This window comes from Calidris pugnax, unplaced genomic scaffold (assembly GCF_001431845.1).
Source record: "Calidris pugnax isolate Ruff unplaced genomic scaffold, ASM143184v1 scaffold198, whole genome shotgun sequence".
NCBI classification, from domain to species: Eukaryota; Metazoa; Chordata; class Aves; order Charadriiformes; family Scolopacidae; genus Calidris; species Calidris pugnax.
The window spans coordinates 1,249,737-1,265,451 of NW_015090925.1; the positions used below are offsets into that span (position 1 = coordinate 1,249,737).

The 15,715-nt window shown below is 38.6% G+C and overlaps 1 protein-coding gene across 2 annotated transcripts; it reads left to right on the forward strand.

Moving 5' to 3' along the window:
- The first annotated feature begins 95 nt into the window (after nucleotides 1-95).
- Nucleotides 96-15,059, forward strand: USP42 (ubiquitin specific peptidase 42). Of its 2 annotated transcripts, XM_014951430.1 has the most exons (18): nucleotides 96-653; nucleotides 2,196-2,433; nucleotides 3,203-3,403; nucleotides 4,586-4,696; nucleotides 4,858-4,960; nucleotides 5,127-5,194; nucleotides 5,354-5,424; nucleotides 5,962-6,044; nucleotides 6,567-6,678; nucleotides 7,080-7,220; nucleotides 7,425-7,525; nucleotides 7,987-8,125; nucleotides 8,829-9,563; nucleotides 9,930-10,018; nucleotides 10,660-12,159; nucleotides 12,642-12,934; nucleotides 13,500-13,582; nucleotides 14,313-15,059. In XM_014951430.1, exons 2-18 carry the CDS (start codon nucleotides 2,205-2,207, stop codon nucleotides 14,430-14,432), a joined length of 4,179 nt encoding a protein of 1,392 aa, XP_014806916.1. In that variant the 5' UTR covers nucleotides 96-653; nucleotides 2,196-2,204; the 3' UTR covers nucleotides 14,433-15,059. The 2 variants fall into 2 exon arrangements, with proteins under 2 accessions (XP_014806916.1, XP_014806914.1); XM_014951428.1 differs by having other exon boundaries at nucleotides 96-2,433.
- Nucleotides 15,060-15,715: the final 656 nt, after the last annotated feature.

A 15,715-nucleotide genomic window follows, 5' to 3' on the forward strand; every position in this document is an offset into this window, starting at 1 on the left:
GCGCTCTGGGCCGGGGGTGCCGCTGGGCTGGGGGTGCAGATGTGCCCGCTCCTCACATCTGTGCAGAGCAGCTTTGCCTCGCTCCTTAATTCCACCAAGGTGCTTGCGTCTGCGTGTGCCGGTTTTTTACAATCACTGCTGAAAGTGTTTGTTTTGTAGTGAGATAAATGTGTAATCACGGCTCCCCGGTTAGTTTTGTGAATGGGAGCTGGTATAAAGTCTTCCTCAGCTGTGATTTATTGTACGCAAAGTGGAGACCAAATTTAAATATTTAGATGGAAGGCGTAACTGCTGTGTTTTGTGGTGAGATTGCTGAAAAAATCTGAACGGTGCTGGCGCAGAACTCCCAACGGGAAGCAAGAAACTGTCTTACCTGTCTTACTTTTCAATACCGTGCTGGGAAGCGTCTGTGATGACATCACCGCAGGGTAGTAACGCGCAGCGCACGTGACAGCGCACACTCGCACTCAGCAGCGGCACAGGAGCAGGGTCTGTACGTCTGCTCAGCAACCGGAGAGGAAAATTATCAGTGTTGATAGTTTTTGTACTTCTCTGTCAAACAGATCTTTTGTCCAAATTAGGAGTTGTATTGGCTGGATCTGAGTTAGTCTCACTGGCATTGGTACTTGCTGCTGCAAAGTGCTTGACACCCGGTAATGTATCACTCGTTCATCAAAAATAGACTATAAAGTAGATAAGTACATAAGATTTACCTCGGTTAGTATAACACTCAGGCTTTTTTGAGATAATATTCTTCTGTTTGCCTTTTGCTGCAGTCTTGGTTCTATTTTTTGTCTCACAACTATTTTTTAAATACGTTGCTGAACACTTTCAATTGGAAAAAGGAGATGCCACTGGTATCTGCAATTTGAAGACTGCATCTTATCTGAAAATCACAGTGCCTAAGAACTGTCATCTTAGTCTTCCAGATGTCTTAATTTCTCAGTAAAATGAGAGGGAATTTTCCAGTTTTGTGAATTATCTTCTCAGAAATGGAAAATGTGTATAGAGTGGATTTTAAATTGACAATTTTAAAGGAGGAAAGATCTAATCAAAGGCTTTGCACATAATTCGTCTTTTGCGGGGCTAGAAATTCTCTAATTTACTGTGCTTCGTTTAATCTACCTTAAGTTTTATCAAGAGCAACCAAGTTGTGCCATGAATCTGAAACCGCTCTATGCTTTGTTCCCTCAGTTACTTCAGTATAACAAAGCAGCTTATGTTTTAAACACTTAGTTAAGTTTAGAGTTTCCCTAAAGTTAAAATGGGCCTACGTGCTCTAGTAAGATAGTAGCAAAATTTTACATATAGAAATTGATAGTTGATCACACAATTATTCAGCAGCTGACTGTGTACACACAATTACACGTATTTCAAGAGGTGTCATCTTGAAACCCAATCAGCATTTTAAAAAGGATTTAATATCAATTACTGCCTCTGTCCTTGAGGGCTGCAGGTTTGTTTTGCTTTATGTTCAGCATTTCCTTTTTATAGCTTACATTCCTCTGTTGTTTTGCTGGGGAAAAATGTGTAACTTTACACAAGTAGAACCGAAAAAGATGCTTTTGGTTCAGCTTTTTGGTTGATAGTCAGAATTGTAAATGTGGCAGATGCAAAATACCACAAGTACTGCTGCCAAAATTGTATCCAAACAAATATTTCTTGGAGGGGGAGGAGTAACCCAGACGGAAATAAACGTACAAGTGTTTTCTTGCTCTCCCTTCCCAAGATTTCTCAGAGCAGTATCCCATCCTCTGTGTCTCAGAGGCGTGTGGTTCCCAGGAGCGAGATGGGCCAAACAGCTCCTCCTGGATCTCAACAGGCAGCACGTGAGTGGGCCACTGCTCACAGCTCCTCTTATAAAAAAGGTCTTCATAACTGTAATGGATTAAAATCCTATGAAAGTGTAAGAAATGTCACCAGCTCCTCAGAAGTTAGAAATAATACTGATAGCGGTTTGATGGAAAATTCTGCTTTGTGTGTTTAGTTACGGCTTGGTTTGAGGTTTTGTTTTGTGGTTGTTTTGGGTTTTTTTGCCTTTTTTTTTTTTTTTTTCCCCCCCCAGTCATTCTTATCAGCTACTTAGTTCTTCAGTTTATTTCATTGAGACTAAGTGACAGGATGTCTCATATTCTTTTCTTTCTGTAATGCTTTTGATGTTCTTCTGTCAACCAGAACTTTTGCCTCTGTTACAGATATGAACAATGACCATAGTTAACAAGCCAAAATCTTCAAAATCTAAAAAGTCATCATCACGGCGGTCTGACAAATCTAAGAAACCCCGTACTAAAAAAATGACGTCACGCACCGCCAATTTGAGCCGAGTACCATCTGCAGAAGATCCAAACAAAGTCTCTGTGGACAAAGGACCTGGAGGTGCTATTTACTGTAGATCATCTCAAAAACCTAAGCCTTTTGCCCAAAGAGATCTAAGTAAGTGTCACTTTTGTCCTCCCCCTGTTTTCTTCAAAACAAAACAAAAACAAAAGTAGAAAATGCAATTCTTAGGTGTTGCACTGCTATAAAATTGGACTATAATGAGTAAAGACTTCAACAGTAGACTTCAATTTTGTGAATCCTCTAAGACAACTGAAGTGACTGGTGTTGCAAAACTTAGTTTTGATCTATTTACTATCAATTATAGGGAGCTTTTTATAATACACAGGCTTATCCAGGTCTTTTCTGTTATGAAGAGACAAGTACATTCTTCCCATTGCTATTCATGGCTTCCATCATTGTCAAATCTTTGGATGATAACACTGCTCAGGAAGAGATCTGATATCTATAGGGTTATCTTCTGTGCTAGTTACTTGCTTATTTTTCTGTCTTAGTTATTATTTTTATTACTGTATAATTACAAGTGTAAGTTTGTGGTTTAAGTTACAATAAGGAAAAAAAAAAAACAATAAATGAATTAATAATCAAATTAAAGACTGTAAACAGAAAGAAACCTGGCAAAAGTTACTAAAATCAGAGTGGTGGTTTGTCTTGCATTACAAGAATTAAAACAAATGAATAAACTATTGCCCAAAACAGCGTATTGACCAGGAAATTTGAGTGGCAGTGTTAAAGCTGCGTGTCATATATTTTTGTGTTTTGGCTTATAGCTGGTTCCTCTGGGTGCTCCTGTGGAATGCTACTTTTTAAATACCCTTTTGAAACAAAACCAGTACATCTCTCTTAAAATACCATTTTCTTGCAGTTATTAATGACGGAATTGCCCCGCCACAAAGGATTCTTTTTCCACCTGAGAAAATCTGTATGGATTGGCAACAAACACAAAGTGTTGGAGTTGGGCTTCAGAATCTCGGCAACACATGTTTCCTTAATTCTACCCTCCAGTGCTTGACCTACACGCCTCCTCTCGCCAACTACATGCTTTCTCTTGAGCACACCCAGTCATGTGAGCACCTGTAACTTTACTGTAAATCTGTCGGACAGCTCTAGAGGTGAAAGGACAACAGTGATTCTGTGCAGAAAACTCTTAGTCGTCCTATTTTATCTGTAGAAGCTGACTTTGAACACTATATTAGCAGGAGGCTTAGAACAGCATATGAAGTACATTTGTTCATTTAATGCACCATGGTGAAACTTCAAACAACGATCATTTCTTCCTTCCTGTAGGTAATTAGGTGCTTTGTAAAGTAAGGCATTTGATGAACATTTGGCATTTGGGTTTCCTGCTGGTAGAAAGGTAATAAAATTTAGGATGTTGGCATCATAGATTCTTAGTCCTCACAGCCTGGATACTGTAATACCCTAATACTGTGATAAATGACTTGTTCACTGTTGACCCATTTGAAAAAAAAAAAGTACCCTAGAAAGCGCTACGAGGTAATCTCTTACAAACTCAAAAACTCAAATAGAAAATGTTGGGGAACTAAATTAAAATTTAGACTTATTTCAGTCTAATTTTTTTTTATTATTATTTTTATACCCTTGAATTTGTATTCTTTGAATTTCATTTTTATTCTTGATTTTGTTTAAGCCTAGAAGCCTCTTTTCATATCCATATATGTGTATTTTTACAAAGACACCTGTATGCTTTCTAATCTTAGTATTTATTCCTAGAAAATTAACTGTATTTTCTTACCATATGAAAAAAATTATTTCAGTTAAGAATCCTGTTGAAAAAAGGAGGGCAGAAATACTACTACATACATTACTTCAATCTTTCCTTTCTCCCAGAGGATTCTTAACTCTGTGTCATGTAGCTCACCTAAGAGCACTATGCTGAAAATAACACGTTCTCTCTTACTGCTGCATCATCGATGTCAATATTGTTTCCTTATACACTCTGCAGCTGACATTCCTGTCAGCCTGCAAAAAAAAAAAAAAAGGCATTGCAATAGTTACTTAGATTTCTCTTCAGAAAGTGCACTTTAATATAGACTTAATCTACTATCCTATGCAGTTCTGCATAATAAAATTTCACAAAACTGTTGGGATATTGGCACCTCAGGAGAAAAGAATGTAGCATGGAGAGTGGGCATTGTACTATAACTTAAAGACTATTATTTTTTTTAGGCTTTTTTGTAGCAATGTACATTTGACTAGACTGGGATGATATCTTCTTTCTCTTCAGGTCATGAAGAAGGCTTCTGTATGATGTGCACGATGGAAACGCACATTAACCAGGTCCTGTGTTGCTCTAACAATGCCATCAAACCTACATCTGTTATCAATGGCCTTAAACGTAAGTCGTTTCAGATAATTTTATTTAAGATTTTTTTAATTTTTCAAAGAATTATTTGATGCATATAAATGATTGTGATACCTCAAAGAAGAGAGATGTTAGAAATACGAGTTTTCTTTCATTTTATATGAGATAAATATAATAACCTTCTTATTTATTAGGAATAGGAAAACATTTCCATTTTGGCAGTCAAGAGGATGCACATGAATTCTTATGCTTCACTGTTGATGCATTGCAGAAAGCTTGCTTGAATGGAAGCACCAAGTAAGCATAAACAAATTATCTTTTAAATGTTCTCTAGCCCCTCTTACTCCTTTATTTACTATCGTAAACTAAAATCTGTCCTTGGCTTTCATAAAAAGAAAAACTCTTTGAAGAGTTAACTTCTGTACTTTAAATCTTCTGAGGTCTGACTGTAATTTATTTCCAGATTGGACAGATCCTCTCAAGCCACCACACTTATTTATCAAATATTTGGAGGATATCTCAGATCCCGAGGTACTTTTTAAAAATCTTACTTTCCTTCAAACTGGTCTGTGACTTTTTGTCTGTCTGTAGTAAAGGAGTTTGTTGTTTGACTAAAGGAATGTGTATAAATTTAAACTTGCACAGTTAGTCTCCTTCACGTATTCTTAAGCATTTGTATTTTGATTCCAGTGAAGTGCTTGAACTGCAAAGCAGTTTCGGATACGTTCGAGCCATTCCTCGATATTACTTTGGATATAAAGGTAAGATAATTTTGTGACTATGGGCCAAGATGTGTAAAGACTTGTAGAGCTTTCTAAAATAAACTCTTTACTTAAAGACATGCTGTGAAAACAAAGGGGCTTGGTGGTGGCTGGGAGTGGATTGGACTTTGTTCTTCTGTGGAAGCCATGTAAATGGTCTCCATGTTTGCATTGGATTTAAGCTGGAAAAATTACAATTATATCTACACAAACAATGATACTATCATATTTCTCAATTATTCTACTTAAATATATGTCTGTTGTTAGACTGATGGGTTTGATTGTTCTCATTATTGATGCTAAAGCATACCACAGATGCTGTCTACAGCACTGCAAAATGAATTTATTTCGGAGTAGAATCATTTTCAAATGTGGTAAAAGCCCATCATACTTTGTTTCTGCCGCCTCCTTCTTGTGTTTGCTGGTTCACAGCAGGTCACTTAGGTATAAACTACCAAGGTTCTCTCGTAACTACTAGTAAGTGTTTGAAATTTTGCATTTCCAGTGACTTAGTGCTCTACTTTCTTATTCATCCAGGCAGTTACATCTGTCACCAGAGCTCTGGAACAATTTGTGAAACCAGAACAACTGGATGGTGAAAATAGCTATAAGTGTAGCAAGTAAGATTATTACTAATTGCATCTTAATACAAGATACGCATTTAATGTATCACATGACTTAGAGCATAAGTTATCTTTTGTCTTCATTTAGAAATAAGATAACAAGACACGACGCTCTGTTGTTCTTCCATTTAGTTTTGTTTATACAACTAATACACTTAAGTAAAATAATTCAAAGCTGGGAAAATAATACATTTGTTTCTAAGTGAGTAATTTTTGTGTTTCTGTTTGAATATTTGGAAATGTATTGTAAGAATTGGCCATTAGGTCACATTAGCCTTTTATTCCTCGTACTGTCTACATGAGGGCTTGTCAGTCTTCCTCAGTGTGGGTTTGCACACTGAAATGTTTTCTGTATTAACAAACCTGAAATGCAGTGTATGGATTTATGAAAAGAAAAAACATATTATGCAAGTAAATATCATTCAAATGGCATAAGCATGTGTGAGAGATGAAAACTTGTTTGACTTTTTTTGCGGGGAAGAATATGCTGTTAAACATTTGTCTGTGCTTGTTTTTAAGGTGCAAAAAGATGGTTCCTGCTTCAAAGCGGTACACGATACATCGTTCTTCCAATGTTCTCACAATATCACTGAAAAGATTTGCGAATTTTACAGGTGGAAAGATTAACAAGGTATATTTACAGCTGTAATGCAACTTTATCTTATTGGAACGGGAGATTTCCCAAAGATGAATGCTTATTTAAAAGTTGTTTTAAAAGTTTGCAGGCAATAACTATAGACTAATAACTATAGTCTAACAAAAATGTCGATATAGCAACTATGGCTTTTTCTTTCTTTTTTTAATAACGATAAAATTCCTGTGTGACATAAGATTATACCTTACTCTTAAAGAGCTAATTCTGTAGAAAACAGTTCTCTGCAACTTAAATTAATAAATGTTGTTTATGAGAATAGGTATTTTCAGGTGAACCAAAAATATATAATCCTAGTCTGTGTTTTTAGAAGTCTTTTTCTCATGCTATTTCATGAAGTATTCCAGGATAACTTTTGAATCTTCTTGGTCTGTGTTTAGGATGTAAAATATCCTGAATATTTGGATCTTCGAGCATACATGTCCCAGTCCATGGGAGAACCCCTCATCTATGCTTTATATGCAGTTATGGTACATAGTGGCTTCAACTGTAACGCGGGACACTATCTCTGCTTCATCAAGGTAGGTACCGGCTTCATTTCTAACTGGGTGCAGTCTGTGCTAACAAGGAAATTAAAATGTTACTGGCAACCACTGTTTTTAAGGAAAAAGGTTACATTATATATTTTGTTTGATTTATTTTGGTATGTTTTATTCTGTAGCGTTCTGTGATGTCATTTGGAAAACACGTGGCTTATCTAAAGATATCCTTGTCTTTATTTGCAGGCTGGCAACGGACTTTGGTATCGAATGAATGATGCCTCAGTAGAGCTTTCTGATATCAAAACAGTTCTCAATCAGCAAGCTTATGTACTTTTTTATATCAGGTAATAAGAAATACTAAATGTGTTCGGAACGTATTTACTCTCCTATTATTGACGTTTTTCTTCTTTTCAAGTATTTTTCTTTCTGTCCTAGGAAAAGATTACTATTTGTATAATTCAGTTCTGTCTGACCTGGAATTCCCCATGTCATTTATTCCCTTTCATTGCTTGGCTTTAAACTGCTGCACTTGTGTACACTGCTGTATACATGCTCTCTGTAGCTAGCTAATCTAGAAAAGAGGGGAAATTAAGTCCATAGATGGTGTAAGGATGAGTTACTGCTCTGAAAAGGACAGTCATTCTATGAAGACTGATATCTAATTTTCAGGTTGTAGTCTTGGTTAAGTCTTTGTATATGTCTTCTGTGTCATATAAACTGTTCCTGTAAAATTATAGGATGGGGTTTAATCCAAGAATAGGTTGAAAGGAGAAGTCTAAACTAAGATCCCTGTTCTTTCCCCAAGGCGCTATGATTTGACGCTGGGAGAACGTACTTTTTACTTACCAGCCCCGTCTTACCCTCGCTCCTTCCTCGGCCAGCGAGGGGCCAACAGTAAACAGACCGCATTTATGGGACCACGACTGCCTCCTCACATGATTAAGGTAATTTGAGGGGGACAGGAAATGCCACCAAATTGAGAGTGGATTTTGATTTTGATATGGGGTTTTTTTTGTTGTTGTTTTTTAGCATCTGAGCCTTATTTTCCCAATTTTCCCCTCCCACCCTGCAGCTTGCTTCACAGCCCTCCGGCTGCAGCCAGAATTATTCACAGTGGCTAATCCTAAACTGTGCAGCCATGCTACTTCATTACTTTGTACTTCCAGCTCAGCTTTCTAAAGCACTGAGAGTTATGCTCTTGGGACAGTTTTAAGTAGTCTATTAATGTTTAAATAATTAAAAAAAAATAATTTAAAAAGTAAAGATTCCCTCCCTCCCATTGGTGTCACTTTAGCTGATACAGTGAAAATGTCTTGTTCCTGAGCACCAGAACAGTTATTCCAATGTTTTCAGGGAACGTTTGAAGGGGAAAATAAATACATATGGGAATAGCTTTAGTTCATATTAAGTTGTTTGGGTGGGTTTCAAAAATGATGGGTCATTTGATACCAATATGCAGTAAACCAAAAGCAGGAATTCAACACACATTTGTATTTGAAGGTGGGTGCTTTTTCTTCTTAGGTGTTGAGGCAATTTGTAGAAATATTTAGTAGGAGAATTTCATGTTTTAAAACTTTAAATGCTGTGTGTTTGCACATGCCCATCTTGCAATCTCTTTGCAATCTCTTGCAATTATTTTAAATGCAGAATTCAAGTCGTTTAAATGGAAATGGACCCCTGAAAGAGGATCCAAATGCTGTTGGTATCACCCTAAAAAGACCATCTTCTGCTCCGCCAACGGCTTGTGTTCAAAACTGGGCAATTACCAGGCCTTCAAATATGGATCCACTGAAAAACCAGAAGATCACTATCAGTATTCATAACAAATTGCCTGCACGCCAGACTGTGTCACAACCTGACTGTCTTACAAGCGCTCTGGAGGATGAGGACGTGAGCAAGCCTGTTCCTTCATCCACAATTACACATTCTTCTGCAGCAGAGTCTACCTCAAACATATCTATGATGGCAGTGGCTACTAACTTTTCCAGACAAGAAGTTCCTGATGAAATTTTCGCTGAGCCAGCAGTGAATGGAAACCCTAAGCTCGGCCCTGATAACGCAGTCCATTACGTTCCAGAAACTTCAGGAAAACCTGAGGACTCGAAGGGCTTGTTTAAAAGGAATTGCAATGTTATATCTTCAAATGGAATTCCGATTGGAAAGGTGGTCCGTACCTTGCAGAATTCCCATTCTTCCTGTCAGACTGCTGAAGAAGAAAGAGCCCAGCATGAGCTGCCAAAAAATGATTTGTTAAATGGTGCTATTAGTTTAGATAATGAATCTAAAGAAAATGGACTGAAACTTGACGATTCCACTTGCCAAGTCCAACCCGTTATACCTTCTGAGATTTTCTTTTCTAAAACAAATGGATTGCTTGAAACAGTAAGTTATGTTTGTTCCATCTAGAATTCCTCCCCCGTGATGTATTGGGTATTCAGGAGCATTATAATGTTCCTCATGAGGTGAAATAACCAGAAAACACACAGCACAAATTTCATCATAGCACTTTGTGCCGTTATCCCATGAGAAGCTGAGCTGACGTAGCAGAATATCTCAAATTAAGTTCACCTGAGATAATGCTTCATAAGTTTCATCACCGTGTTTGACGGGGTGATGTGTAAAACAGGGATAGTGCATATAAATCAAAGCAATCTCGTTTAACATCTAATGTAGAAATTTTGCAAACTGTAATGTTCTACCAAAGATACTATTTTTTTCTGTCTATTAACTTCTGCTTTTTAATTGTAGATACCTATAGCTTTGTCACCAGTTCCTCAAGAAGTAATCTTAGAATCTCTCGCGTACAGCCAGTTGAACAGCTTGTCAGAGGAAATAAGGTAAAATGAGTACACTCTTAATTAAAACAAGATTTCGTACAAGTTTATCATTGTTTTACCTGTCTACTAATACTATTTAATATAAAGATTTAGATCTATAGAGCATTCCACACTGTATATCTAGTGTTGCAAACATCAGCACTGAGCATATATTATTCTGATACTAAATACAGGCAGATGCATGTTACAAAACTTTCATTTCTTCATAGAATGTTTCTCCATTTTTTTCCCATTGTCTGAAATACCTTTTCTATTCCTCTTTCCATTTTTTTTCCATCCTAGGATGCGTGAATGTAAATTCCCACCATCTGCTCTTCCGTTTGGGGGAGAGAGGGAAATCCACGTGTTTGCTTTATTTCTGGTTGGGGTAGAGCAAATACAGTGGGTTTGGCTATAGATGGGATTCAGAACAGCCAGTGGAAGGAGACAGATGTGCTGGGTGGGGTTTTTTTTTAATGCAATACTTGTAGAATCACAAGGGGAAGCTGGGAGCTGAGGAAGGTGTAAGAATGAGTTTCTAAAGGGAATGTCTCAAATCTTTCCAGTAGTCACCAATTTTTTTACCTAAGGGGATTTTACTCCTAACATTCATTTTTTAGATGGACTTTTTCAACTGAAAAACATGTTTTTATTTTGTGCAGTGCCCCTGGACCTCAGAAATCTTCTGAGAATGATGCTCTTATGGAAACTGTAGTAATGGAAGCACTATTTGCCTATGAGGAATCCAGGAAGGTTCCTTCCAACTTTAGCTGTGAGGTTGAGAATCTTTTTGCTCAATCAGATTCTGAAACCATTTCTACCAAAGAAGTTGTTGCTGAAAGTATTATAACAAAAGCTGATAACGCGCATCCCAATATCAACGGTCAGCACAAGGTGAGGAAAAAATCCTTGGACGCTGAAGATGAGTTCTTTGGGCAGCGCGAGTCTGAAGACAATAGAGACAAAGACAAACCAAGAAGATCAAAAGAACCTGAACTCATTTCAAAAGAAAATCCTTTGTACATCAAAGGATCTCCTGAGAGAGAAGAGAAATTAGGGCAAACTTTCTCTGTGAAGTCTGACATTGAATGTAGTTCTAAAAAACTTGCATCTCTAGATATTACAGATAAATGCCAAGACACAAAGGATATTTCTAATAACTATGTGGAGGTACCACCTGTTAATGACTCTTCTATAATGAAGCTGGATAAAGTTTTAGAGAGTCAATTTTCTAGGGAAAATGAGGGACTGAGTAATAAAAAATGTGAAGAAGATAAACATAGGAAAAAATACAAGAAAAAAATATATGACTCTAAAAAAACTGACAAAGAGCACTACCGAAGGAAGAGAGAACACTCGGACACCGAGGAGAGGGAGAAGGAGAAGCAAAGCAGGAACAAACCAGATGATTATCCCCACAAGAGGAGGAGGTGCTCTCGCAGCGTGGAAGCAAATAAGCAGAATCGTCATAAGCAGGAGTATTGCAGCGAAAGCAAGTACAGATCTTCCCATAATGAAAGAAACACTCCAAATAACGGCAAAAGCTCAGGAAAATATTCTCGTTATAGATCCCGAAGCAGGGAAAGAACAGAACAAGACAGGAATAGGTATTATCATTCCAAAGGAGAGAGAACTTGGAGCAGAGAAAGATACTATCAAGATGAACCACGGAGATGGGAAAAATGCAGATACTACAATGATTATTATTCCTCTCATGGAACAAGAGATGGCAGAGAGAGAAGGTCCTCCTACTGCGATAAAGACTTTGACAAACCGAGCCAGGCTTACAGCCGGTCACACAAGGACTATCACTGCAGAGGCAGGTGGCCTCACGCCGGCCCCTCCAGAGAGGACGAGGGTCACCACTTCAGCAGCCACAGAGGGAACCCGCACCACGGCCCAGCACCGCAGCAACCCCAGGGACGCTCCCGGGAGAGGCACCTCCTCCCGCCCCCGCCAGCACCGGCAGGTCTTGAAGGCTCTTCCCGGGAAAACGAAAAAGAGAAACTCAGAAATGGCAAAAGAAAATACACCCCCACAGAGGAAAGTGGAAGCGAAGTCGAAAAGAAATGCCGAAAGATAGATGACCAAAGAATGAAAAAATACAAGAAGGTCAAGAAGAAAAAGAAGTCCAAAGATAAACATCGAGAGAAGGATTACAAGTAAGCAAGGATTCCAGCATAATCAGCAATTTTTCCTAAATTTTTTCTGGGTGTTTCTCATGTCTGCCTTTTTTCCATTGTTATTAAGTTATTTATCTAGCATAATCTGGCTGGGGATCGTGTCGTTAGGTTGGTCAAGTGAAGACAGGAAAAATATTGCTGAATTGTGTTAGAACACTAGATCTGGACCACATTGTTAGAATCGCATCTGCACACCGTTCTTGATCAGGTTTCAACGGGTTTTTTTGATTATTTTTTTTTAATAAGTAGCCCCTGGTAATGATTTGTGTACAAACTGGGACCTATAGTCCTTCAAACTGAGGGCTTAAGTTTGCTGCATCTAAAGTAAGTTACATGTGCAGAAATTACCACAGAATGGCTGAGGCACTGCAAGTCATCACCTGTGGTAAAATAAATAACGGTTCATGTATGCATCAAGTGCCACATCTGTTTTCTATCTTTAACTTGCATGTTTCCTTCAGACTTTATGATTCGGATTTCTCTGTGCTCCGCTTTGACAATGACAATCGCAAACATAAGAAAAAGAAGAAAAAGAAGAAACATATCAGGAAACTGAAAGGCTTCTTGGAATATTTAGATCCTCATTTCCAGAAGAAAACACGGGAGAAGAAGAAAGAATCCGGTCCCCCAGGCGGCTATTTATGTGAGCAATACACAACCCAGGGCAGCAAACAGCCCCACAAGGAAGAGAAACCTCCTGGTGCCGGTGAGAGCAAGAGACACAGCTCCAGCGCAGCCAGGGAGTCTCTGAAAGGTAAGGGGTGTTTGCAGGGCTCCTCGGTGCTCACACAGACACTGTCCTTTACAACAGTGTTTAAATGCTTTTGGGATGAAATATCTGCTTTACATCATGGCTTCCCAACAGTCTGCATTAATAGTTAAAAAAAAAAAAAAAGTCGATAGGCTTTTTTTCTTGCCATTTTTAAGCGACTGCTGGGAAAGAAAGTCTGAAATAAAGCTGCGGAGGCATTGAGGGGCAAGTAATTTTCATGTGATCTGATGGTTGTGGCAAACAAGTGAGAGAGCAGCAAGATGCCATAATAAATTCAGTCCAACTAACTAGGAAATAAAGCCTTGGGCAGCTGTGTCTTAAAAAAGACACTAGTAGGTGGACAAGAGCTTCAGTAGCCAAGAAGGAAGGTGATGACATGAGACTTCCAGGCTCGTAGTGTTGCAGTGAAACACCGTCTTCCTAAAAGACTGACAGAGAATCGATTTCAATAGGTGCTGTGTTCAGCTATTCAGTGGGACAGAAACAGTGCTGATGCTTATTCAGAGTAATGTAGGTTGGTGATAACACTGAAATATTGTTGTTTCAGATATAGACCTGCCTTCTGCTAAACACACTGAGTTGACAGTTGTTACCCCTCCAGAGGACGCTTCGCAATTTAACAACCAGAGAGTATGTTAAATTCCTGCTATTGTTTTATTTCCTAGCATTAGTTTTTCTGTTAGTTTAGGCTTAAAAATACAGAGAAGTGGGCTGGCATTGCACTGAACAGTTTGCTAAAGCAAAGAGGAATTGCATTTGTGGAAAAACTGTATTTTAGGACATAAACGATCAAAAGTTTTAGTCTGAAAATACAGTATGGAAGAAATTCTTGTTAAATTTAATATTGTATTTATCTCTTTAGCAAGGAAAATTTAAGGAGGACTGAATTGAGGTCTTTCAAATACTAATGTTGTAAAAATACTAATAGCAAAATAGTCCTTACTGCATTAAAAGCATCCGTTCCAGCTGTTAAATTGGGAACCAAACAGAACAAATCACCTCTGCTCCAACACCAGCTCGGCTTCAGTGAGTTCTCTGCCCAGCAGGTGGCAAACTCGTGGTTTTGTTTCTAAACCAGCCAAAAGCACAGTAGGAAAGTCATTGTCTGGGCTCTGGTCACGGCCCTGGAGCCTGGGGCTTCCTGGTGGGAGCTGCTGGGGACAGACACCAGGGCTGTTTCTGATGGCTGCTGGTTGGTCAGCTGGGCCCCAAGGCTGTTGGTGAAACGAGGATGGAGCCACGATGGATGGATGGAGCCGGGATGGATGGATGGATGGAGCCAGGCAGGGCCTGGAGGAGGAAATCCCGGGTTGATGCGAAGGTCCGGCCGGGAGTGACGTTTCCTCCTTTTGTCTTTCAGATGCTGACCTCCCTGACAGACATCTTCACTACTCAAACTAAACCTACCGTCACAACCAACAACGTCTCATCATCAAAACCAACACCTTCTTACCACCAAACCCGACATTACCAATATTGACCATCAAAACTTAGAATTTATTATCAAACCAATTACCATCAAGACAAAAACCCAGTCATAAGTGGTGCTTAACATTTCTGTACAGAATTTTACCATGAAAGAACTTTTTTTTAGTTTTTAACTTGAGACTTTCTTTTTTAAAATATACTTCTAATCCAAAAGGGTGGAAACTTTTTACAACTGCTGAACATTGTAAATTACCACATAACTATCTCACTGGTGTGAGATAATGCCCTGGAATAGACCATCTCAAATGCTGCTTAATTACAGACTCAGGTTGACTTTGTGTTATTCATGTGACGTTACTCCCAGTTAGACATCTGGTGCAAGAGCGACCAGGAATTATAAAAATTGCAACTGACAGTCTGTATATTTAATTTAAAGACTTATTTAAAATTTCACAGGCTCTCAAATACCTAGAGTTTTGCAAGAGCTTCATCTTTTTCCTGTGATGTCTGACACTAGAAACTAATTTACTTCACATTTGAGTTACAGTCAAGATCTGAAGAGAAATCTTCTGGTTTTCAACATCGTGAAACAACAAATATGCAGTTCTGAATGTATCTCTCAAGACTATTTGTATGCTCTTCCATATGTTTTGATTACATTTTTCTGAATATACTGTCACTTGTCTTAAGTCTCAGTTGTCTGTTTTTGTCTCTCTAAAGTGTCTAGTTACAGACAAATTCATACTGTGATTTTTATTTTTATTATTAAATGCTATCAAACTGTGATGCACTTATTATTCACTGGTCCTGCATCAGGAGATGAGTGGGGAACCTGTATTAAATACAGTTCATCTGAATAATCTGTCTGGTTTATACAAGCTGTGTTGTTCAGAGATGTCTAAAGTTTGATCTTTGTTTTTTTAAAGATAAAAAGCACTTGCCCCACTGTAAATATATAGCATGTAAAATTTATATAGTATATAAATACAGCAAAGTTAAAATGGATTTTTACTTGAGTTTTACTTGAGTTATTTAACATGCAATATGTCATGTGAAGTGGCAGCCTCCGGAGCGCGTGCGATGCTGGAGCAACCAGATCTTCCTTCCAGGGGTGGGTGAGACGACGCTGTCGGTGGGAGCGGAGGATCGGTCGCTGGGGACGCCGGCGCCGGGACCAGGACGCGGACGCTCTCTCCTTCCCGCTAAACGCTTCCAAAGCCGGGCCACAGGGCGGAAGCCCCGCGGTGGCCTTTTTCTGTGCGTGACACTAAAACGCAGAGGAGCGAGGTTAATGTCTTACTAAGTACTCGGAGTAATACTTTGGTACATGGAGAA

What these genes read in the sequence shown, in the direction of transcription:
- USP42 (XM_014951428.1), top strand. Translation starts at nt 2,205, where the DNA reads ATGACCATAGTTAACAAGCCAAAATCTTCAAAATCTAAAAAGTCATCA. An exon ending in TATGTACTTTTTTATATCAG is followed by an intron (nt 7,526 to 7,986) that starts GTAATAAGAAAT and finishes TCTTTCCCCAAG; the next exon opens with GCGCTATGATTTGACGCTGG. An exon ending in CAAATGGATTGCTTGAAACA is followed by an intron (nt 9,564 to 9,929) that starts GTAAGTTATGTT and finishes TTTTAATTGTAG; the next exon opens with ATACCTATAGCTTTGTCACC.